This window comes from Sturnira hondurensis, unplaced genomic scaffold, assembly GCF_014824575.4.
Source record: "Sturnira hondurensis isolate 20B ecotype Veracruz unplaced genomic scaffold, ASM1482457v3 Scaffold0014384, whole genome shotgun sequence".
Taxonomy (NCBI): Eukaryota; Metazoa; Chordata; class Mammalia; order Chiroptera; family Phyllostomidae; genus Sturnira; species Sturnira hondurensis.
This window is the reverse complement of record NW_028087015.1, coordinates 30367206-30393095: the sequence shown is the minus strand read 5'-3', so window position 1 is coordinate 30393095 and position 25890 is coordinate 30367206. Positions and strand designations below refer to the sequence as shown.

Sequence of the window (25890 nt, the reverse complement as noted above, 5' to 3'; positions counted from 1 at the left end):
AAAAAATTAGCCATCTTGCAAACTTTAAAAAAAAAGTATATCCTGGAAAGTTAAAAAAATCCAATACATGAAAAGTATTTGCATTTAACTTTAGATAATTAAGATATTCACACAACATATGCATGCCAGTCTCCTATTTGGTCCTAGAGCCTGCAGTATTGTAATTTATTGTGAAACCATGTAACCGAATATTTAAATATATCCACAACATCTATACCACGGTAATGTATAGTACATAATATACTAACATCTGAAAATAAATTTCTATTACAATTTTATGCAAGTTATGGTATAAGACTACCACCTGCCACATTCTGAAATGGCACCAACTTCATATAATGTTCTGAATCAATGTACTACTCAAAATCCTTACAGTAATGATGTCTTATGCATTATCATCTGAATATTCAAATTTAAGCTGTTAATCTAATAACCACAGTATATTACCAATTCAAATCAATGCATATTTGGACGTTAAAGCAGGTAATACAGCAGAAAAAGTATTTCTAATTCACAGTTTCAAAAATAAAGGGTGCAGTTTTCAAATATATGATTGCTTAAAATTGGTCACTAAATTTAACTGCCTCCTTCAATACATGTAAACTATGTTTGCACAGCATCAGGAGATGTCTTTATTTTAGAAGTTAATTCTTACTGTTACAGAAGCACCACAAATTTGAAGGAAGAGGCTACAGTGTGAAATGAGTTCACTGAAGGGCATGTTAACTAAAACTTTAAATATGATACGGTACTGCAAAGCCTTGTTTCCCCCAGCAACGACCCCCGGCTTAATCAGGAAAAGTAGTCAATGTTTACTAAGTACAATATGTAAATTAGCTCTACAAGAGAAGGGGAAAAATCTGACTAAAAGAAAAGACTATGTATTAGCTAACAAACCCGTGATAGCCGGCTTCAGAATTTTCCTAAAACTAAGTTTGAAAAGCATACACAGTTTTTGTATCCTTCAATAAAGGATGTAGAGATCCAAACGGAATGAATAAAAACCTGGCCTTCAGAATATAATTTCTAAGTGGCAACACACACACACAAATGAGTAACTGAGAAAAACTGTGTACTTAAATACTTAAATTTTAAATGTGTAAGAAAATTTATAATAGAAAAAAAGTGATAAATTGTTATTGTGACTTGATTTGCTGAAAACATCTGCAAATTCAGACTGGCATTAAGAAAACCAAATTTCAAAAATTTACTCCTCACTCTCTCTCCAAATATGTTTTCTGTGCAAAAATAAAATATCTGCAAATTGCACTAATACAATACTTATTTTAACTTTTGTATAATGAATAATCTGCACATGCTGCTTTACAGACAATACATTATTTGTAAACTTGCTCATGCAAAATTAGTGTGCGCAACAGGGATATGTTGATCCCTGTACTTTAAAAAAATGATATCTTATTATCTTTTTTAAATTGCTAAACCCTCTGAAATGGAACAAATCTTACACAGATCTTCTTATGTGCCAGCTAAAAATCAATTTATGTTGCTGAAACAAAGTTATACAAAAGAAAGAAACATGGTTTTGTCTTGCAGATTTTTTGATTTTTAAATGAGAAATTTTATAAAAGAAAGAAATTCATGGTCACAAAATTTTAACATTTTAATCCTAAACATTACAGGGCAAATGATCCTGGACCCTATCTCCATATTCCATAAATCCTAACTTTTAGTTTCCATTTTAAATGTTGTCCTAACCACTAAAACAGTGGTTTTACAACCTCTGGATTATGGAAATACATATTTCTGAAACAAATGTTACAAAAACAAAAGTGGAAGAAAGCCAAACTGTCTTCATGAAGGAAAACAAAAGTGGAACATTTTGAAGCTTTTAGACACTTCCTTTTCCACGTCATGAGTAATAACCTGTCAATTCAGTGCATCATGGTCAATGTCATGGTCCCCGTGTTGAACAAACATCTAACTAGTGTCCATTGACTCCAAGTTAGTGGATGATGAATCTTTTTGGATACTTTCAAAGATGGCTGCCAGCTCAGGGTTAGAACTGATCTGTGACTGGAATTCACTCATCAGTGGACTCTTCTCTGCTTCTGGAATGGTTAGCAGTGCTGCTACTGCTCTCATGGCAGATCGCTTTAGTTCATCTTGCTTTTCAAACTCCTGCTTTACTGAGTTTGCCTTTACCTGTAACATTGAGTAAATTTGTATTATATGCTATAAAAGACAAGCTCTTAAATACGAACAAAACTTAAGCACCTAGAAATTTCTGGTAAATAAAGTTGCTATTTTCATAGGTCCCAAAGTCACATATTCAAAGCATAGTTGTTTTTGAACTTTTTAGCAGCAGTCTGTCTCCTTTCTCTTTAAGGGAATATCTTATTCAAAGCCCAATAGGAAAACAGAAAATCCAGAGCCATCATGGTTGAAAGAGTGAGAACCTCAACTTTACCTGCTCAGCAAGTCCTACTTCAGCTTCCACCAAGAAACTGCTCCTCTGTGCATTCATTATTCTTCAAACACACCACATAACTGACATCTCTGTGCCTTAATTCATAGAATTATTTTTATATGAAAACTCCTGTTTTACCTTCTGAATTTAAAAGTATATCTGACTTTTGAACATCCATTTCAAATGTCATCACTCTCATATAAAGTCTCCTATTATTACCACATCCCACCTCCTCGTCTCCAAAAGTGCATTTTCTTTTTTGTGGACCCATCTCCCTTTATCCTATATCAGTAGCTCAAAATTTATACCATTGTTATTTATATACATAAAAACTTTAAAGAACAGCATTAAACTGCTAATTTTTCAAAAACCCACATTTAATAGGTTAACTTTCAAAACCTACTGGTACATATGGTTAAATTAGGAAAACTGCAGTATAAAATCAACGAGGAACCCTGAATACACCAAGTCTGGCCTAACCTGCTGTCTATCAACGATTACCTTAGTTGTACAGGTGGCACGTAATGGCTCAACAAGCCGGTCCAACCTCTGCAGTACTGCACTTGGACAAAGCGTGGAGAGTCTCACCAACATTAAAAATGTTAACATCTATTACAAATTAAAAAAGACAACTTAGGCACTGCATTATTTTCTAAGGACAATTCCAAATTCTAACAAACAACTAGCATGCACCATAAAGTTTTATTTTAATGTAATCTACTTCAAAGAATTGTGACAAACATTATCTGAGGCATTTTAGTTACAAGTACTACATATGATGTGGTCCTAATATAGTAACAACTAGAAAACTGGTTTTCAATCTCAACCACACATTAGAACTGAGGAACTTTACCCTGTTCCCAGAGACTTTAACGTAACCTGTTAGGAGAGGGCCATAGATTTAGAATTTTCGAAAAAGCTCATGTACATCCTGCAAGGTAGCTTAGCTGGTTGGACATCTTTTATGCAAAGGGAAAAGCCACTGGTTCGATTCCCATTCACATGCCTAGGAATGTGCCCATTCCTTGGGCACATGCCTGGGTTGTGGGTTCCGTTCCTAGTCAGGGTGCATATGAGAGGCAACTGATGTTTCTCTCTCACTCTTTCTCCCTCCGTCCCTGGCCCTATCTATAACTTTAAAAAAGAAAAAACTAAAAAGCTCATGTACACCAAAATGGAAAACCATTAAATAAGAAAATAACAACCAGGAGAAAAGTTTTAATTTTCTTAGCAAATTTTCCTTTAAAAAGAAAAAAGGGGTTATTCAGATTATCTATATAAAACCTGGTAATCCATGATCTTCTTCCTCTTGGACTATAAACTGTACAATTAAACAGAAGATGCTATTACTCCCCTGGGGGCTCTTTTTAATATTTTGTGGGAGGGGCCAAGTTACTACCACACATGGAAACAAGCAAGTTGAAGTTCTGAGTCTGGCTGAATTGACTGCTCAACTACCACTTTGGCCTCAGCCATCAAAAGGCCATCGATGGAAAAGAAAAAGAGAAATGCACTTACTGTTTTTCAATTCACCCTTTAATAGTTCACATTTAAAATGGACATGGGCATATCAGAAAACAAAGAGCAGTTATGAGCAATGTTCATGCTCTATTAGAGAGTGGTATGGTTTCTTTTCTACCTACTTCTACATGGATTGCTTTAGGTATCTGAAAACAGTTCTTCCATGTCACCCTTTAACAAAACACCTGATATTGAAGCCAGTATATAGACTAAAACCAAAAATCCCTTATTTAGGTAAATAGTATGGTTATTATGTAGAATGATCCCAGAGACAGCCAAAGAGAATTAGCCAAGGCAATGATGGGAAACTAAGAAAATCCTCTGTGGGTAGCAACTGCAATATGCTTTTAAGAAAAGGCAAAGAGATCACAGATTATACTTTGAATGGCAAAACCAGTCTGCACTCTTCTTAAAAGTATCTAGGAGGGAAAGTATGTAGGGACTACATGCTAAGCAAGCTGGCACAGAATTTCTTAGAATTTCCCGCTCACTTAGACTTGACTACCTCCTCCAAGGAAATGGTTTCTGGATTTTTCCTGTGTATGGTAACTGATGTTACAATTGTACCACTATTACTTTTGCATATTATAGTTCATGACTAGCAAACCAATTTTTTCTCAATAAATAAAAGTAAATTACAAAGGTAAAAGTCACTGTAGCTACTACGTTTTCTAAAATGTTCTATAAACAAGCACAAACATCTTACCTTAATATCATAATGGTCCTTCAAACCATCTTCAACATGATTTAGGAATTCAAAGATATCTAGTCTATCAAGACAACTGTCTAGAAGTGTGTACATACACTCAAAAGCTGCCTTTCGAATATCCAAGCCGTCATCAACTGTATGCTTAAATGGCCCCATCTCTACCTGTTGAAACACAAAAGAATGTGTGCATATACTTAAAAGTAAAAGATGACCTTAGAAAAAGTGTAATCTAAGTAGCTTACCTCTCTTATAAGCTCCTTTCTAACTTTTGTTTCATTGTAAAGATGTGGAAGAACAGTATCTAGAAGATCCCTTATTAAAGATGGCTTATTATGTGCTGCTGAATTGAATGTGACCAAGGCCACTCTTCTGACATTCAAATCTGGGTCTTCCAAGGTTTTCAGGAAGTCACCTAAAAAATTTTAAGAGGAGCAACATACAATTACGGTAAGCATAAAATAAAACATACATTATATTCTTTCTAAACTGATAGTTTATTGTTGTTGGTATTATTCCCATGTCTTCAATGTGGGTCAGAGAAGAACATGATAAAAATGCTAAGTATACAGTTTCTTTCAGCAGCAGGTAAACTCTCATGTCTCAATGTGAGTGTATTTAATTGACAACCAACTCTCAAGCACTTATAATGCAGAGGGTACACAGTGTGAGTCCAAAAAGTACCCTAAATACTTTCACAGATACTTTATAAGATGGTGGGCTGCAAAGAGAAGTGAGGGAGCTAGCAGGCACAGGGCCTAATAATTTGAATGACTGCCCTGGATCAAAAGAAGATAAACAAGGTGAGGGCAGATCCAGTGCTTGATAAAGATGGAATACTGTGACCAAGTACACAATTTACCAGATGACAAAGAGAAATGTGCCTCTAAAAGCCGTATTTATTATTATCTTTAACGAATTAGTGAGAGGGTAAGAACGCAAAAGGAAGAAAATGAAACCTGACATAGGACAAAAAGCTAAAGCAAGCACCTAGGCACTTGAAAACAGGTATAAGTCTGGTTTTCTAACAAACGTGGAGAAGAGATTGAGCAAAGATCTTTGGAGTAATATAGATGATGATCCAAATGGCTTCATTTGTCAATTGTGACTTTTGGCAAGTTACTTTAGGCAAACGTCTTGGTCCCACAGTTTATAAAATAAAAATTATAAACCTTTGAGGGCTATGGAGCAGAATAAATACTATGTACGTATTGTTGAATACCATGTCTGGTATGCACCTGGTATTCACATGGAGCTATCATTATGTAATCTCCACCCTACCATCAGCAATCTTTTAGAATACACAGGGCAGAAGAGAGAGGTGCTGGAAGACTTAAATGTACCACAGCAGCATTTTAAAAAAATCGGGGGAAGAAAGTACTTCAGACACCACAGACTGGTAAACTCAATGCTGACCATTCAAGGAAAATTCTGATTACACAAAAAGATTAGGAGACAGCTTGAGTTCAAAAAGATTTTAAATGTACCAGATTAAACCTCTTCACCCTGGTTTTTTAGTTACAAAGATGGTAAATGAGAATACTAATTAGAATCAAGATGCTTTCAGTAAAGCACGTAAAATACTGCTATTATTACGAACAAATGGTGACATGGACTAGCATCAGTGGTGCGCAAGTCCTTGGTCTAGGAATTTCAGTTTTTAAAAAGCTACCTAAGTGGTTGTAAGATGTTCTTATAATCACAAATAATACTGAACTAAACAATACTCTGAGGGTTTTTAGCTACTATTCCCAACTCTAGGAAAACTGATGGTGAAAACAACACAGAGAAGTTATGACACCATGGAGAAACAATCCTAAACACTGATTCTTGTCCTCACAGAAACAGAGAGAGCCCTGCCATTTCTGGAGTATCTCCTCTTAGTTTCTCTGGTAATCATCTTTTTCACTCCAGGTTGTTCCCACCTTACACGTGGAAGTCTCAGCAGATCCCCTCAGGAACTGAAGGGTTACAAGTAGTAACAGAAAACTGGGGCCCTAACAGCTCAAGTTAAGATTTATTTATCTAAGTGGAAACTTCAGGACTATTTAGATATATGAAATATTTTCCCCCTTTATTCATTAGTTACTTTAGGTCATCCCTAAAATATGATTATCAAATGTGTAGTTGACTCTAAAGACACCTAATGTATTTACTGATTTCAGTTATTTGCAAAATTATCCAGTAACCATATAAAGCCAAGGGATGAGAGAATGTAAGATTGTGCATTACCTTTCTAACGAAACCATTACCAGACCGTTAAAAGTATTTGAGTTCCCTGGTGATATTTTTAGTTATTGAAATAATTCACTTTGTGACAATTAACACTAAATAACCAGTATGTTTATCTTTGTTTCCACTTACCTATACAGTTCTTTAGTAGTGGATCAATAGGTTGCGGATGATCAGAAATAGTAAACTTTACAGCTGTAACCACTGAGCTTCGGGCATATGATGAGCCTAATTAAAAATAAATTTCAGTCTATTGGTATGTAAGCCCACTAAAATCCATGGACATTTTTATCATTTTTCAAACCACTCCACCTAACACTAGAGTCTTCAATTTGTAAAAATCCTCTTTGGCCACCCAGGGTATTACTATCGAAGTGCTAACAGAGCAGGCAAAGTCTACTCGTGAACATAATCTCATCACAGAGTCCAGCACAAGGAAGGCCTGCTTGAGTGTGGTTGGTGGGGTAATAATACGAGTGAGCAGTTTATAGTTTTAATTGGAACATTTCACCTAAAATGTCATATAGTGTGGTGGAGTGTGATATTGTTATGTTATAGAATTACATGCTTATAATTTTGTAATAATGAAGGGGCGTTATTTGTGCTAGACCCTATATTTCACAAGTATATTTCAATATACTTTCTTTTGGGAAGAAGGAGGCCCGACAGAGTAGCAGTGGAGGACCTAGCCCTCACAAAAGGGAATTATTAATATCCATAAATTGTTATAGTATCTTCTAGTTTTTAATTCAAGAAAGAAAGCAAATTCTAAAAAAAAATTGCTATTATTACCTTCTACTTGGCCTAAAGGGATTCACACTGGTTAATCTGAAAACTCTTCTAGAATTTTTTATTTGAACTAGTTACATGCATTAATTTTAGCATTATAATTTTTACTAGCAAGCTCCTCAGGATATATTAATTCAAGAGATACCTGTCTTTACCATATTTTAAGACAAATGAATAACATTAGGACATAATGAACACTAGAACAGATTCATTTAACCATTATCTAATTATGCTCTCTTTACTCTTTTATACAAAATGTCATTCGAAAATAGCTTCATATTATAACATTGGGCAATGGGTCCTATATTTAACAAGATATAGAATGTTTTAAATTCCACATAAGGCATCTTTTAAGGCAACCAACTGCTAATAACTGAAAATTTTTTTAAATAAAAAAACTAGGTATTTACCTGATATCAAGTACCCCTTAAGCCGTGGAAGGAGAGTTTCTGGATCAATTAGAGTGAGTTTGCCTAGACATTCAGCAACAACATTTCTGGTTCCTTCTTCTGCACATTCACAGTGCTTTAGCAGTAAAGCCCAGATGTTTTCAACATACGGTTTAAGGCCCACCACTGATGCAGAGCTAATAATTTCCTTCAAGGAATGAAGCAGAAGATACTGCCTTTTGGGTTGACTGGTTATTTCTTGTAAGACAAATGGTAGATATTCAGGAAGGTTGCCCACACTAATACTGCCTAATGCATAAGATGCAGCTGATTTGACTTCTTCACTAGGAGACGAGAAGGCTTCTAATATTACAGATTTTAGTTCCAGCTGCCCGCTTAAGTCAATATGATGCCCAACTTCTCCAAGAGAAAGGAGAGCTAACAGACGAATAGAATCTGTGGACCTTGAGTTCTTGACATCTTGAATAAACTGACCTACTACAGCTGGTCCTTCTTTAGGACACGCTCGAGTAAGGGCAGCTACGCATTTGGCAATGGAATAATAAGACTGCTTGTGAGTAAGAGCTGTGCTCTGAGAATAAACTGGACCGGTCAGCATGCGCAACAAATCCATGTACCCTAGATTATTTGTTCCAGTGACAACCAGAGCCTGGAAAAAGTCCAGCATGGCGCTGAGAGCACCGCCCTGCAATAACGGTGATCTCACAAGTCCAATAAGTTCATTGAGAATGGATCCACTTATCTTTGAAAGGGAGGAGGGATACACTTTTGCCAGCGTGGTAAGAAAGCTGATAGCCATCTGTGAAACATGCATATCACTTTCACTGATAAGAGGTGGGAGCTCATCTAGAACTGCATCAATCATGGCAGCTGTCAAGCTGTCGCTATAGTTTTTAATGAGAATATCTAGGGCAGAAAGAGTACCCAGTTTCAAAGCTCTCTGGTTTTTCCTGAGAAATGAAGCAAGGATGGGAACCCCTTCTCCCAGGACAGGCCTCAAATCTATCTTCAAAGGTGACCCAGCAATCAGTGTCAACGCCTTCACTGTAGTTAACCGTGTAATTTCATTCTTCAGTCTCTCCAAGAAAATCTGAAGTGTATTAGGCAAGTCAGAACCCAAATTGTCTCCAAGGTTGCAAATAATTTGTCCCATACAGGAAATAGCCCTTTCTTTGACTTCCTGATCAATATCAGCTGCTTTTAACCTCTTAATGGTACAGGTAAATAGATCTTTGATGTAAGGAGTTGCGTCAAACGAGGAAGGCTGATCTAAGGGACGAATTACTTTGACAAGCTGTTGAGTAACAAGAAGTGCTTCAGATGTAATCTTGTAAAATGGGTCTCCAACACAAGCCACCACTGGAGGGACCAGAGCCTGAACATGAGGATGGAAGACTTGAGGAGAGTGGTTACAGAGGATTACATACAGACACGACAAAGCATCGATCTTCAAATTTGATGAGCTTGATTTATCATTCAATGAGAAAATGATTCCTAAAAAGCCAATAAAAAATCCAATAATTTTATGCATAGTTTTATGAAAGGAAAAATTAAAAACGAATCCTTAAAATATTACTAGTTTCTACTTCATCACATTATCGCTAAAGTAGAAGAAACTGCAATCTATATGAGAGCCCAAGATTTTAGGATTAAGATTTAACTTTTTAACTTTCCAATTTCTAACTTTAAGTTTGTTTTACAACAAAGTTAGTTCTACGTACAAATTAAGTTGTCACAAATTATCCTCTTGAAGGAACATTTAAGCTTATCTAGTCTTTATAATAAAGTCTATATTAAGTTCCAAAAGTGATTTGCTATTTCTTTCATACCTGGTACAAGAACAGGAATGTGCTGCGTTAGGGCCCCAGGTAATACATTTACCAGTTCAGTTAACATGTTAAAACAACACTGTCGGGTCTTCACACTTTTTTCTTTCATCTGTTTGTGCAGAGCTTTAACAATGTTGGGAACCTGTAATTACCACACACTCATTAGCTGTTTCAGCTACTGGTATTCCTTTAGCACACTTAACACAAATTACCAGGGATGAAAAGAAAGGGAAGAATTTATCCTTTTTTTGGTTAAATTTCTAATTCCTCTAACTGCTAACAATACTGTTAGATACAAACTTCGTTGCATCAATTCCAATCTCTTCTAACTGTATTTGTTTAATACTTGAAAGAAAAATTGTTAGCTTTCTGCAAAACAAATTAGTCTCTTTAATTTTTAATTATGAAATGCACAAGATTAAATAGAAAGCTAACCAAATATAAGGTTTTCAACAGAAATTTTCAGAGCATAATTTATAAATGTCTTTTTTAACATAGCACAGATAAATATTCAAGGAAAAAAAGACAAATTATAAAAGAGAAACCACTAAATGAGCCTTCTTTTTTTGCTTTTAGTTTGCCATTATAATAATCTCACTTCAAACATAGCTACAAGCAGCAGGGATATGATTAAAAAATGTATGCTTCTTTACTTTCTAGTCTAATGTTCTGTTGGGAAAACCTACAGTAAAGATTTACTAATAAATTTTATGAATGCCAAGATGAAGCCACATATATCAATCAATGATCTGAGAACTACAGACAAAACACCTAATTCATCACAGTATCATCAGAATTTCCTGTGATTTTACCTAAGTTCTGTACACTTTTTCAATTGCTCATATACCCATATACTTTACCTTATTTCTTTCTATAATTAATCTTCAATGTTCACCACAATTTTTTTTAATTTGTCCTACTTGAAAACAAGGTAGATATGGTATGTACATCTCTCCCTTGGTTTAGTTGTTTAATCTGGCTCACATGTTTTGTAATCTATAAAAATGGACAAGTGGGATTAACAAAATAAATAAAAGCCATAGGCAGTATGGCTCAGTTGGTTGGAGCATCATCCCATAAACTGAAAGGTCACAGGTTTGACTCCCCATCAGGGCACATGCCTAAAAATGCAGGTTCAATTCCCAGTCAGGGATTGTATGAGAGGCAACCAACCAAATGATGTTTCTCTCCCCTAAACCCCTCCAAAATCAACGAGCATGTCCTTGGGTGAGGATTTAAAAAACAACAAATATGGCCCTGGCTGGTGTGGCTCAGTGGATAGAGCACCAGCCTGCGAACCAAAGGATCCTCGTTCCATTACCAGTCAGGGCACAGGCCTGCGTTGTGGGCCAAATTCCCAGTAGGAGATGTGTGAGAGGCAACCACACATTGATGTTTCCCTCTCTTTCTTCCCCTCTCTTAAAATAAATACAATCTTTTTTAAGAAATAAAAAACAACTATGCATTCCACTGGGCTGCCATAGGGATTTCATGTGTGATAGGAAAATGCCAACCATGTGCCAAACAGGAGCTATATAGATGTAATGTTTACAATCTTAGAAAAGATGCCCTAAAAGTGAAAATGTGTACTTTATTAACAATAAGAGATGCTATTTATAAGTAGTTACTATGTAAAGACACTATATTTAATGTTACACAGATCATCTCTTCTACCATTACCTTGGGCAGACAGTTCTAAGTATACCCTTATTACAAATGAAAAAAGGTTTAATAAAATGAATAATCTAAGCTCACACAACTAAATTAGAAGGGAAGCCAGCTACAATATAAGTAGTCTGACTCCACAGTCCTAAGACACCCCCCCCATTAGTATCACAGATAAAAATTATTTTACTAAGTCATAAAATTATTTTACTATTGTTTAGTACAATTAAGAAAACTTCAATCAAAATAAACTATATACAAGTAAGGTATATGAATAAACATAAACTACTATACAAACATATCTCAGAGTTTTGTGTCTCTAAAGATGTTCTGGAATTCCATTTCCACATTAAAAATACCATTTTTAAAGGATATTTAGTAGCATAACTTTCAAAACCATACTTTACACCAACCTGACTCTGAAGCATTGTCAAAGGTGTTTCTCCCTGTTCCATTGCGTCAGGGTCACAGAGCCAACTTTGCACAGGACGAGTTTGCTTCAAAAGGGAAAGATACGCATGAAAAACATCTGCCTTTACATTCTCTTCACGCTCTTTAAATCTGGATATCAGTGCAGGGGAGACAGTCTTGTAGAACTCTGGAAGCATTTCATGCCTTGTGCTAACCACAGCATCCAAGCATTTAGCAGCTGCACGTCTCACTTTCCAGCTCATGTCATCATCATCGCTGTATTCATCATCACTCCCTAAAGAGAAGTTTTAATGTCAGGCTATTAATCATAGAAAAAGCTTATTTTTAATATAGTAAGTGAATTATTAATAAGATAGTTTTCTAACTTTTCACCAACATATACGACAGTAGATAAGTTTATGAAGAACTAGAACAGATGAAGTTAACTTTGATAAATTTACACATAATAACCCCTCTGAAGAAAAATTGTAATTGTGTTTTTAAACTGTTAAACAACACCTCTTTTATAGTGTGAGTAATGAGCTGCTTATTAACCCTTTAAAATCATTAACAGTAATTTCTTTAGAACATAAATATTTGCAAAATCATAAATGCCCCAGCCTTTTAAACAATATGAATAAAAGTTCACTTCAAAGAACTCACTTGACAGTATTGAAAAATCAAACAACAACTGGGGAGTTTATAAGATAACCCATAAAACAGATGTGTGGCTATTGATGATGTGATAAAAACAGCTATCTCAGGACATTCAGTAGAAATAATTTTTGGGGGAGAAAAAGAATTCTGACATCAACTTTCTTTATGACTGCAAGACTTTTCACTAAACTTATTAATGGGGGGGCTGTTAAGAACAAATGTGCATATTTGTAACCTTTCAAGATACTATGTTAATGTAGTTTAGAGAAATTACACTGTCTCAATCATAACAAGAAAATTCTGCCCATGTAACAGAGGACCATCTTCTCCAAACTCTTATTAAACTTTAAAACAATTATGCAACCATAAATGTTAACAATTCCATCCCATTTATGTATGCTTGATTACTTTTGTGTGTGTGAAATCTCTGAAAATTATTTCCTTCTAACAGCAGCAGGATGAATCAGTTGAGTAACATGAAGGATGGCAAAAAAAATTAGCAGTTCTCAGGGCAGTCCAAAATTATCTAACAACAATTTTGTTATTCTTAGAAAAGAGTAAAGCCCTGAAATGATTCCTCAGTGAAGGAAAAAGATACCATCTCTTCACTGACCTATTCCCATTAGCTAATGACAGGTAGCCAGCCATGCCTTAGGAAAATCCAAGGATATATAATAAAGTTGTCTAATCTCATTACTTCATGTCCTCCTAGCACATTATAGGAAAACCCAACCAAATACTACTAAACCCAAGGCATATGATTTATTTATCAATACCTATTTTAATAAAAATTACAAGGTACTATAAAATATTTAAAAGCAAATAAATAAGCAAAGTTTTTCTCATGGCAATTCAGATATAGGATAACTTTGCAGAAATACACTTTATTTTAAAAAAGGTATAAAAATTCAAACATCCTAATCACTGTATGTAACTGATACAGCAGCTGAAGTTGATTTTTCATCTAAGTACACTAAAAACCAACAATCAAAACCTGGAAAATACATTGCTACAGCTTTTTTCAAAGGATATTCATATTAGAACCTAAGATTCCCTTCATTAATACAACACATTTACTGAGTGACTACTGTGTGTCAAGCACTATCCTAGGCACTGAGATATAGCAGTCAATAAAAAGACTAAATATTTCTGCCTTCATGAAGCTTATATCCTGCTAAGTAGAAAATAGTTATTAAATGCCAGAAAGTGATTAAGTGTAATGAACAAAATTAAAATGCTGAAATATAAAGTAAGGGAAAAGCCCTGAGACTGGGGATGAGGGGAGGCAAGAGATGTAAGAAAAGTGAGAAAAAGTAATCAGGTATAACACCAAATTTTCTGGCCTGAGAAACTAAAAAAAGAATGGAGGTGCCATTCTGAGATAGAAAACGCTAAAGAATCAGGTTGGGCAGGGGATGGAAGGAGGGTGAGGAGAAGATATTTTAGACATCTATTCAGTAAATCAATTAAATAGCTATATATATAAACCTGGAATTCACAGGAAAGAGCTGGGATAAGATAAAATTTGGATTTTCAGCACAGTGACATCAAAGCTAGAAGACTAGACAAAATCAACAAGAACATACGCATATAAAAGAAAAGTCCAAGGACTGAGCCCTGGAATTCTCCAAAGTTTAAGGGTCAGGGTGATAAAGAGGAACCAGTATGGAGACTGAGAAGGAGTAATCACAAAGACAGGGCTAAAACCAGGAGTGGGGTATCCTGAATGTTATATAAAGAAATGGTGCTGAAACTGAGCAACAGGGAGAGTCAGTCATTTGAGGTCACTGACAATCCTGTCCATCACTGCAAAACTAGATCCAAAAGTCATTATATAAATTCATTCAAAGAATCAAACTAAAAAGAATGATTAAAAAAATGAGAGGAAATCCACCAACTCGTATACCTAGTATATGGGTAGTTACTAGGTAACAACCTAGTAACTACGTAGTAGTTACTTACCCACTTAGACATCTCCATTATGATTCTTCTAACAGTAGCAAACAACAAAGTCTGGGCAACCCCTACGTCCCTGAAGTGCTACTCCCTTCCAGAGTAAATATCACAAGTCATAGCATATCAATCTTAAGAGCCTCAGCAATGTTTAGCTTCATTATGAATAATCTAAAGCTCAATGGAGCCTCAAACAATATTTAGAATTTTTCATGAAAGTAACTACACATAAAGTAACCAACCACACTGCTCTGAATATGTTTATCTACAGGTCATTACAAAAATAATCTTCATTTCCCTCCTTAACAAATGCTTTGTAGAAATCTGAAGAACAATGAAGAACAAAATTCATTTAATTGCTAGCCATGAGGAAAGTATTAGTTAGATTTCTTCTGCAGATTTTTTTTAAATTGTTAAAAAAAAAAAAAAAAATCCACCGGCCCCAAATGGCATCACTGGTACTAAGAGCTCATAATACCAAACCTAAATTTAATACCTGATCTGACTGCAATTTCAACTTCTCTCAGAAACACAATCTTAAATACTAGGAATATTCTGGTCAAGCATAAGATAATCTCTTACAGAAGGCTCTCTCCATCCTCTACAGAAAAGACACAGTCTACATAAATAAAACCCTCTCCCTAAGAAAAGATGTCCGAGCCCCAAAATAACCCTTTATTTCCTTTCTCTAATAACTCCCTTGCCCTACCCTTCTTCCTATAAAAAATCCTTCATTTTATACAACTCTCAGAGAGACCTTCTCATTGCCAGATGGGATAACTGTCTCATTCATAAATCCTTTAATTAAAACCAGTTAGATCTTCAAATTAAATGGGCTGAATTTTGTTTCTTAAGAAAACTGAGACACAGTAATTTCTGCTACCCACTTTTCCCTCAACTTATTAACTGCTTTAATATTTTTTTAGAACATGTTTAGAAAATATTGCACATCAGTTCAATACATGGATCCCCATAATTTATTTAATCAATTTGCTATTGTTAAATATTGAGGTCACTTTCATTTTCACTATTATAAATAAATAAATTATTAGTGCAATTTGGAGTAATTTATTTATTATAAATAAATTATTAGTGCAACTCCATCTATGTAACAGTGGTCTTTCATGAAAATTTAACAAATTTCTTCTATTTAATTTGAAATACCTTGGTCATCATCATCACCACCATCAGCATCCATGGCATTTTCATCTTCATCTTCATCATCATAATTATAATTCGGGTCATAGGTGAGATATTTAAGACAAATATTTATAATGGTAGAAACATGAGGATATACTTCCTTAGGACATCTGAAGAAAGAAAACAAAAGCTGTCTTGAGTAACTGCATTTTTCTCCTTGACTCAGTCCCTGCTACATTTTGCTTTGTTACCAGATTTTTTCCTCCCCTTTAATACAGCATAGGAAAGTGGTTCTCCGCCATCTCAACACCAATGCCCCTATATCTTTCTCTCCCATCAAATTACTTATTTAAGCAATTTTAACATGAACTTTAACCGTCACATTTTAGCATCTCTGAAGTCGGAATGATTTTTACAAGAATGGTATGTTAGAGTATGTAAGGGGGGGGTAGCATAGAGAATTCTGTATACAGTAGTTCCTCCTTATCCATCAGTTTTATGTATCCATCAGTTCCTTCGTTGGTACTGCAGACAGTATCAACCAGGAACTACTGTTGGGTTTGTACCAAACCCTATATATATATTGTTTTTGTCTATATATACATAAACTTTTATGGCTTCTCTGTGGCATATCAGAACTTCTGGCTTTACTACTCTTACATTTGGGACCCATTACAGTCATACAGTTGCTTACAGTATTCAATACAGTAACATGCTAAATAGGTTTGTAGCCTAGGAGCTTATGGGAGAACAGAATTTGTCACCCCAAGATAAGTTTCTTTGGCACAAGGATTACATTAGGCTGGTTAATATAATAGCAGACATGAGAAAATCTCAGAAGACCAAGTATAAGTTACTCTGTGTAAAAGATATTTACATTTTTAAGGAAAAATCTCTATTTCTAATGGTTTCTCCTTGGCTGTACTAGAAAGAGGGAGATGACCTTATCGCTAAAGATTTGTATCAATGAAGGCTAGAATTCAAATCTGTATAACAATTTACCCTTGTTCATTGTAAATTCCCATAACCAACTCCACCCGACCCACCCCCCCACTGCTAACACCACCTTTTCTCTCCGACTAAAGATGGTATTTAAGTGGTGGCTCTAGCCATTCGGGCAAGTTAGTTTTCATGAGCATCTGCCATATAGACATGAGGTATACATATTATTTTGAGGTATACATATTGAGGTATACATACATATGAGGTATACATATTGTTTTCTTCTTGCTAATTAGTCTTAGTACAAGCAGTCTCAACCAAGAACTCAAAAGGGTAGAGAGAAAATTACTTTTGCTCTCTTACAGGACAACAGGCTGTATAACACAGGGCCTAAGAATGCAGTAGGCTATGCCATCAAGATGTGTTTAAGTGCACTCTATGTTTGCATAACAAGAAAACCACCTAATAAGAAATATCTGAACATATCCCTGTCATGAAGCAGCACATGACTATATTAAGTAAAAGACATGCTATAACATGCAGCAGTGGCTCTGATAACAGAGACAGCTAAAGGTCTCAAGCATATATAGCATGGACACACTGGACAAATCGATGTTTCACGTTCCCACAGGATGGTGTGAGATTTCATTAGGCTATGCAAAACGATGCAATTTACCCTTTGCGACGATATGGATGGATTCAGAGAACATTATGCTAAGTGAAATAAGCCAGTCAGAGAAAGACAAACACTGTAGGATTTCACTCATATGTGGAATCTAATGAACTGAACTAATAACCAAAACAGACAGACTCATAGATGGAGAACAGATGACAGCTAGGGGGAGGTTAAGGGTAGACAGAACAAAAAGGAAAAAGGACTCATGGACAACAGTGATGAATGGGAGGCAGGGATATAAGGAAACTAAGTGGTAATGGAAAAAAATGCAATAAAAAATAAAATAATAAAAAATAAAACTTATGAACTGCTTACTTCTATAATGTTCCATTTAATATTTTTGGAGCAACTGACAGAAATCTCAGAAAGAAAAACCACAGATAAGGGAGACTATTATATGCTGTACCTTTTCAATATATGACTAACAGACTAAAGCCTGTATGGACTTGATCTTTAGGAATTAGGATTACCATGAAAAGGCCAGTGCACATTCTTCTAGTCTTGGTCTTCTAGCTAGATGTTAAGAAGACAGATTATATATATATATATATATATATATATATATATATATATATATATATATAATCTGTCTATAGAGAGAGAGAGAAACATACATATACACTCTGAAATAATAGAGTAACTTGTCTCTTGATTAAATGAATCCCACAATTTCTGATTTTAACAATCCAATACAATTATAAAGCTACTTCAAACCATGAGTAGCAAGGGATTGCTGCAAACCACCACCAGTGAAGTCTCAAGTCTCTGTATTGTGCTACTATACTAGCTCGGGGGGGGGAGGGGGAATCTGTTACATGGTCCCTAATAGTACACTTGCAGATTTTATTAGATTAAGAACCACTGCTCTAGCAAAATGGATGTGACAAACCTCAAAAAATTGTTGAAAAGTTACAAAATTTGCTATACATTTATACATTTCTGGCCAGATTGCTGGCTGTCAGTAAAATATCTCACCATCTACCTAATCTGGATCTTAATTGTTATTCTATTTTCAATAAAATTTTTTGCCCTGGCTTATGTGGCTCAGTGGACTGAGCGCCAGCCTGCAAAAGGTTCACCAGTTAGTTTGAGTTCCAGTCAGGGCACGTGCCTCTACTGCAGGCCCGGTCCCCAGTAGGGGACACAACCACAGACTGCTATTTCTCTCCCTTCCTTTCTCCCTCCCTTCTCCTTTCTAAAAATAAATAAATAGGGAGCTTCTGGCCAAGATGAAGGCATAAGTAGATACACTTTGCCTCCCTGAACAACCAAAAGAACAACTAATTGAAAAAAAATCACAAATGCCACAAAATCAAACTGTATGGAAGTCCAACAACTCAGGAGTTAAAAAACATTCATTCAGACTGGTAGGAGGGGTTGAGACAGGCAGCCAGGGTGGAGAGGATATGCAGCAATGCAGCAGCAATGGATCAGGCAGTCCCACATCTGCGTGCAGAGAAACCCAGAGGAACAACTGGGGAGTGAGACAGACTGCACAAACCAGGGTTCCAGCCCGGGGAAATAAAGTCTCAAAGCCTCTGGCTGTAAATACCTGTGGACAGTGGGAGAAACTCCCAGCCTCCCAGAGAGTTCATTGGAAAGACCCACAGGATCCTAGAACTAATCCAAATCCATCCACTAGAAGCGCCCAATTTGCTTATGAGTAGTGGGGGAAATGACGGAAAGCTGGCAGCATTTGTTCCTTCTCTGACCCCTCCTCCACAGACAGTGCCTCAATGCAGTGATGTGGGTTGCCCTGCCCCGGTGAATACCTAAGGCCCCACTGAGACAAAGAAATATTGTCCAAATGAAAGAACAGATCAAAGCTCCAAAAAATTAAGAATTAAGCGATAAAGAGACAGCCAACCTATCAGATGCAGAGTTCAAACACCAGTAATCTGGATCCTCAAAAATGGTTGAATATGGTTGCAAAATAGAGGAAAAAGTGAAGGCTATGCAAAGTGAAATAAATAAAAAAAATACAGGGAACAAAACTGGGACTTAAATCTATGATTTGAAATAAATGGAAGAAATAAACATTCAACTGGAACAGAATGAAGAAACAAGAATTTTTTAAAAATGAGGAGAGGCTTAGGAACCTCTGGGGCAACTTTAAATGTTCCAGTAGTCGAATCATAAGGGTGCCAGGAGGAGAAGAGGAAGACCAAGAAATCGAAATCTTATTTGAAAAGATAATGAAAGAGAATTTCTCCAATCTGGCAAAGAAAGTGGACTTCCAGGAAGTCCAGGAAGCTCAGAGCCCCAAAGAAGTTGCTTGATCCAAGGAAGCAAACACCAAGGCACATCATGATTACATTACCTAGAATTAAAGATAAGGAGAGAATCTTACAAGCAGCAAGAGAAAAGGAGACAGTTACCTACAAAGAAGTTCCTAGAAGAATATCAGCTAATTTCTCAAAAGAAATCTTGCAGGCAAAAAGGGACTGGAAAGAAGTATTCAAAGTCATGAAAGGGAAGGACCTACATCCAAGATTACTCTATCCAGCAAAGCTATCATTCAGAATGGAAGGACAGATAAAGTGCTTCCCAGCTAAGGTCAAGTTAAAGGAGTTCATCATCACCAAGCCCTTAGTATTTGAAATGTTAAAGAGATTTATCTAAGGAAAAGAAGATAAAAAATATGAACAGTAAAATGATAGCAAACTCACAACTATCAACAACTGAACCTAAACAAAATCAAAAACAAAAACAAACTAAGCAAACAACTAGAACAAGAACAGAAACACAGAAATGGAGATGAAAGGGAGAATTACTAGCCTGGAAGGGGGAAGGGAATGGGAGGAATAAGTACAGGGAATAAGAAGTATAAATGTAAGTATAAAATAGACTGAGGGAGATTAAAGAAGTAGAAGAACTTATATGTACGACCCACAGACATGAACTAAGGGGTGGGGTTGGGGTGGGGATGCGGGTGGGAAGGGTGGTACAGGGAAGAGAATAAAGGGGAAGAAAGGGGATAACTGTAGTAGCAAAATCAATAACATATATTTAAAAATAAAATTAAATCTTTTAAAAAGAATAATTTTATTTAAAAATAGGTATCTTAAAAACTTACCTTCTCACAAATGATTCAAAGGCTTGAATGCAGTACTCTCTTAACTCATCATCATCTACATTACAAAATTTTACCACCAAAGGAATTATCTTCTCAAGGTATTCACCTAAGAAGAGCATACTGGTTCTTAAAAACATCCATTAATACTTTTTTTAATTAAAGAAAACTTGAAAATATTTAAACATTTCTTACCTATTCTATGACCAGCTTGCCTACTAATAGCAGCAATACATTGTATGTAGGTTCTTGTTGTTGACATGGAATCATTTTTGGACAACTCTGACAAAAGGTGTTCAATAAGATCTACAAAAACTATATTTCCACAGCTCATAACCAGATGGCCAAGAGCAATAATGGTTCTTTTCCTTACTGCAAGTCTAGGGCTGGTCAACTGGGGGAGTAGACAGGTCAGAATTGAAGGATGGAAATTAACAAGAAGTCCTCCTTGCCTTAAAATAAAATAAAAAAAGAAATGACAAATTCAGGATGTTTGAGCATTACTGAAATGTTTGGTCTCTGAACTCATTGTATCTGAAGATTAAAAATCTATATAACATAATCCAAAATCAGAATGAAACAAAAACTAAATTCTTATTATACATACCAACTCGACTGAAAACATGAGTGAATGCAGTTTTGACATTTGTAGCCCTAAATTACTTTCTAGAATCTTGACCTATATTCTCATTTACAGGATATCCAACCAACACTCTTGAGAGCATATTAAAAAGAACAATGATCTTGTCATTTCCCCCTTCCTAGAACTCTCAATTTTCTCTATTAGATAGCTTTTCCTCCATTACAGTCCTTTCACAGTTCACAACGTAAAATACCAGCATCTCTTGACTACCCCCTCCCCCTACTGCCATTCCTCTACACATTTATGTACTAAATTTCACTTAACCTGTTGGTCTAACCCTCTCTTCTAACTCATTTCACATGTGTACTTCAATGAGTCAACAGCAACCAAATATCCATGTGCCAAAAAAAATGCTAACATTTAAGGCATAGAGTGCAAAAAGTCTCGCTGACTTCTCAATACTTACCAAATTATGTATAAATTCTTCACCCTTCTCAACATGACTGCAATCTATCAAAAACGACTTCCTACTATTCATTCTATATTCTGGAAAACCAGAATACAATTTCCCCTAACTCCATTACAATTGTTGATTGGAAGGATCCATTCTATACATGGGCCTATACACCTGTGCTATATCCATTCTTCAAAACTAAATTCAAATGCTACTCTTTCCATACAAACTTTCTTGGATCCTTCCATTTTAAACCCTAAAACACACTTGCCATCAGTATTTATTCTCATTTTATCTTATGGCCATTTGTGTTCTAATCTGTAGTCCTACAGTAAAGTATACACTGTCCATTATGTACCATATGAAGGCACTTGATTATTTAAGTTGACGTACATTAGCCACAAATAATGATAATGTATAATGATTACGCAAATCAAGGATAAACTGAAATTGACAGGTGTCTAAGGTGTTTCCCTTTAGGAGTTGTTTAGATCTTTGTATCTCTCCCTAAGTCTGACTTCCAAAGAAAAGTAGAAAAGTAACAGATGTAAAAAGACAAGTTCCTTCTTCTTCAAAAACATTTACTATTAACATGGTTGCTGAAGTTTACAAACAGCATTATATTAACTGGAACATCTGCCATGCCTACAGGTACATCTTATCTAAGTAGATCATTGTATTTAAGAATATAAAAGAGTAAAAAAAAAAACCACTTTGCTGAAATATTTAAATCACAGATTTTATTAATTTCTCAAAACCACATAAAACATGTTTGCTAGGTAGTATTACACAGTAAATATAATTAGCTTATTTCTCCCCTCACTCCTAACTACACACTTAAAAAAGCCACAATTTAAACATGAATAACTTTAGACCAAGTTTCATTAACCAGAATATTATATCATAAATAGAATAAATATAATTATATATTTAACATATTTATATAATTAAATATATAATTAAATATAGCATATATTTAATTATTTATGTAATTATATTTATTCTATTTATGTATGATTTAACAAACATACATAATATTTATATTACAAGCACTACAAATTATAGGCATGTTTACCTGCTCAACATATCAGCCATAATATCCAAGGCTTCTAGTTGAACAGAGACATCTTCCTGCTTTGCTATTGCACTGGTAAGACGTCCAGTAATCTTTTTACATACATTAGCAGCTAATGCGGAGCCTGCATGAATAAAAACCAATAATTTCAAGGCAAGTATACTGAATTCCACTTTATATTCACGAAGACGCCAATTAATTCAACAACTATAAACTTGATTATGACAGATTCAAGAGATCCATGTCACAAAAACATGTATTTTGAAATGGGTTGTTGCTCAATAAAATAACTTATTAGACAAAAGTTAGACATAACTGCAGAAGGAGTACATGACCTAGGGAAAACAGTATCGATTCAAATGGGCTCTCGTGGACAACTATTCACCTTGCACAACATGAATGCCAAATATGGAGTCAGTAGTAGCTGTTAAGTTCTTGGAAAGACGCAAAGGAGTCCCTCTTTACTAGTACCTAGGCTTTTAAATTTCAGTGACTTTAAAACCAACAATTAACAAGTTTTCTCTAAAAAAAGAAAGAAAAACATAACTGTAACTTCTAATAAAATCAATCCAGTCCAAAGATTTCCATAACTTCATTACAAAATAAAAATGCTGCTCCAGAGAACTCATAAATGAAGGTTATTACTATTTTAAAGTAGATTTGTGTTAATAAAAAGTGAGCAAAAAATTGTTAAAGGAAGAATATAAATGGTTAACAACCAGAAACCAGCTAAAAACAAACATTTCAATGGGAGGAAAATATCAATATAGCCAATACAATTACAAATAACATACCTTAGAGTTAGTGAAATATTTTATTGAAATTAACATTAAAGTAACATTGGTAAGATATTTTAGAAAAAGCACCAGTTCCGGATTAAAAGATAATGGATTTGAATCTTCACCCAACTAGGTAATAAAAAACTTTGGTAGAATTAACATCATTTCCCTGATTTTCAGTTCCTTCATCCACAAACTAGGAATATTAAGGCCTTCCATATGGCTGATATTTAGACTTAGTGAAATAATATACATGCACCATCCAACATGATAGCTAACACAATGAATGGCTAATAAATATTTTTTAAGTAGATGAGTAAAAACTACATACCCAGACTACATTACTACTAATCTACATCTTTCCACCAAATAAGGAGACAATTTGACTCCATTTGCAGATGAGACAAAAACTTCTAGCCTGCTAACTTTAACCAGTAGGACAGCAGTTAAAGACCAATTCTAAAACATTATCTAAACATTTCTGTCAGAGTTCAAAAGCTAAATTAATCGACAAATTCTGTTTTTAATTTTTTAAAACATTGCCAAGTAGCTATAAGACACTCAATCTTAAAGATATTATTAGGAAAGAGAACTATTTCACAGCTGTCTTAACACTGTTAAAAGTTTTATATCACAAATCTAATGCAAAGCAAAATTACTATTGAGAAAAAAGAGCTAACAGAAATAATTCATAATTTTGGTTATCTTTTCCCTTATTGTATAGAATGGCGTAACTCCATTCTATAGTCACAGTATATACAATAATGTTAAACTTTGCTCCAACATAAGAATTCTTCAGAATTGGTATTCCTATGAGATACTTAAATTCAATAAAAATACTCACTTAAAACTGAATTTATTTTTAAGCAAAAATAAGACTCCAGACTTTTTCCCCCTTAGTTATTCAAAGGGATGCTTACCAAAGGTCTTTTAGGATAAATGCCTCTCTTCCTCCTTGGCCAGAAGTCAGGGAAAGAAAAAAAAGAAGAGTAGAGGAGAAATACCTCCAAAGGGAAATAGGAAGAAAAATGTTATCTTTCCTACTTACCACTGGAAGCTGGAGGAAGTTCTCCAATTACTGTTTTAAGGCCAATACTTGAAATATCTCGAAGTTGTTCTTTATCAGAAAGCATGTTTGTGCAGAGGGTATCTACAATGGTCTCTACTTGGTATTCTTTCACTTTACTCACTAAGGGGCCAAGGCTGTAATATAAAGAAGAAAAACAAAATTTTACACCTAGATAAATACGAAAACAGAAAAATAAACAAAGAGAAACGTTAACTCTCCTGCCTACACCTGTCAACACCAACTAAACACACTATGCCTGTATCATAAATAGTGTTCCTATAAGGGTATAAAAGAAATTCTTGATTCATAAGCTCCTTGAAGTTGGCTTCCAATTACTTTCCCACTGATTTCCATTACAGTATAAAGAAACTTAAGATGGTACTAGTTTGTGCTCTCAAAGCATCCTGTATTAACATGCTTTTCATATTAGGATTTTATACAGCTAAAGGTCTGCATGTAGGTAGGTCCGCTTGCTGGTTGAGGAGAGAGAAAAGTCATTCCCTTTGTGTCCTTCCCATAGAATTTAACACATAGTAGGTAATGCTAAGTGCATGAATACTCACTGAGGAGGAGCCATTATATTCAGGACTATACTGAATAGCCAAATAAAGCGCTTTCACAAAAAATTTACCATCTGGTTGGTGAGGTAAGGAATTCACCTAACTACTTTACAAATGAATTAAAGACATTCCCTATTCTGCACAATTTTTGTTTAAAAATTTTTCTAAATTCAATGTTAATATTTACAGGGGATTGCACCTAAGAGATTTTAGGTACTAGGTTTTGATGGGATATAGTTTAAAAAAGAGCCCTGGCTGGTGTAGCTCAGTGGATTGAGCTCGAGCCTGCGAACCAGACAATTGTGGTTCGATTCCCAGTCAGGGCACATGCTTGGGTTGCAGGCCAGTTCCCAGCAGGGGACGCACAAGAGGCAACCACACATTGATGTTTCTCTCCCTCTCTCCTTCCCTTCCCCTCTAAAGGTAAATAAATAAAATCTTAAAAAAAAAGGCACATCATATAAAAAGATCAGAGACTAGAATAAGTGGAATGCATATTGAAAGAAATGAGAGAAAACTAACACAAAAGGCAGATAAAAAACATGATAGGAAACTTAGGCCCCTGGGACAGTATGGAGAACCTTTAAAGTTAGACCAATAAATTTAAATGTGATGTGGTAAAATTTGGAGCCAATGAATTTTCTCAAGCATAAGTGACAATAAAAATAGTTTAATTTCGTCAATGCTTAGATCAATGTTTCACATATATATTCTCAATAAATAAATGCTGCTGATTGCTTGACTAGAGAAGTAGTAGGGAGAGAAATCTGAGGAAATAAGAAGAGAAAGGAAGAAAAATAAACAAAAAGGTTAAAGAAACCCAAGAATAGTCCAATCCACAACGATGGCAGTGACAACAAACACATGGCACATATGTAGTGAGACCTAATGTGAAACAATGAAAATTGGGGTTGAAAATAAAATGAATTCAAAAATAA

At 35.1% G+C, this 25890-nt stretch overlaps 1 protein-coding gene across 1 annotated transcript in view; it reads right to left on the bottom strand.

Annotated features, from left to right (window-relative positions):
- Positions 1-608: 608 nt before the first annotated feature.
- Positions 609-25890, bottom strand: part of CAND1 (cullin associated and neddylation dissociated 1) — a 44448-nt gene continuing 19166 nt past the window's right edge. The window contains exons 3-15 of the mRNA XM_037063104.1: positions 24372-24526; positions 22545-22668; positions 20628-20884; positions 20436-20541; positions 15766-15911; positions 11994-12286; positions 9916-10057; positions 8087-9580; positions 7020-7115; positions 4901-5070; positions 4656-4820; positions 2930-3037; positions 609-2163 (exon numbers count right to left, since the gene is read on the bottom strand). Of these exons, the coding sequence (XP_036918999.1) occupies positions 1939-2163; positions 2930-3037; positions 4656-4820; positions 4901-5070; positions 7020-7115; positions 8087-9580; positions 9916-10057; positions 11994-12286; positions 15766-15911; positions 20436-20541; positions 20628-20884; positions 22545-22668; positions 24372-24526 (3481 nt within the window). The 3' untranslated portion in view covers positions 609-1938. The remainder of the gene's footprint in view (positions 2164-2929; positions 3038-4655; positions 4821-4900; positions 5071-7019; positions 7116-8086; positions 9581-9915; positions 10058-11993; positions 12287-15765; positions 15912-20435; positions 20542-20627; positions 20885-22544; positions 22669-24371; positions 24527-25890) is intronic.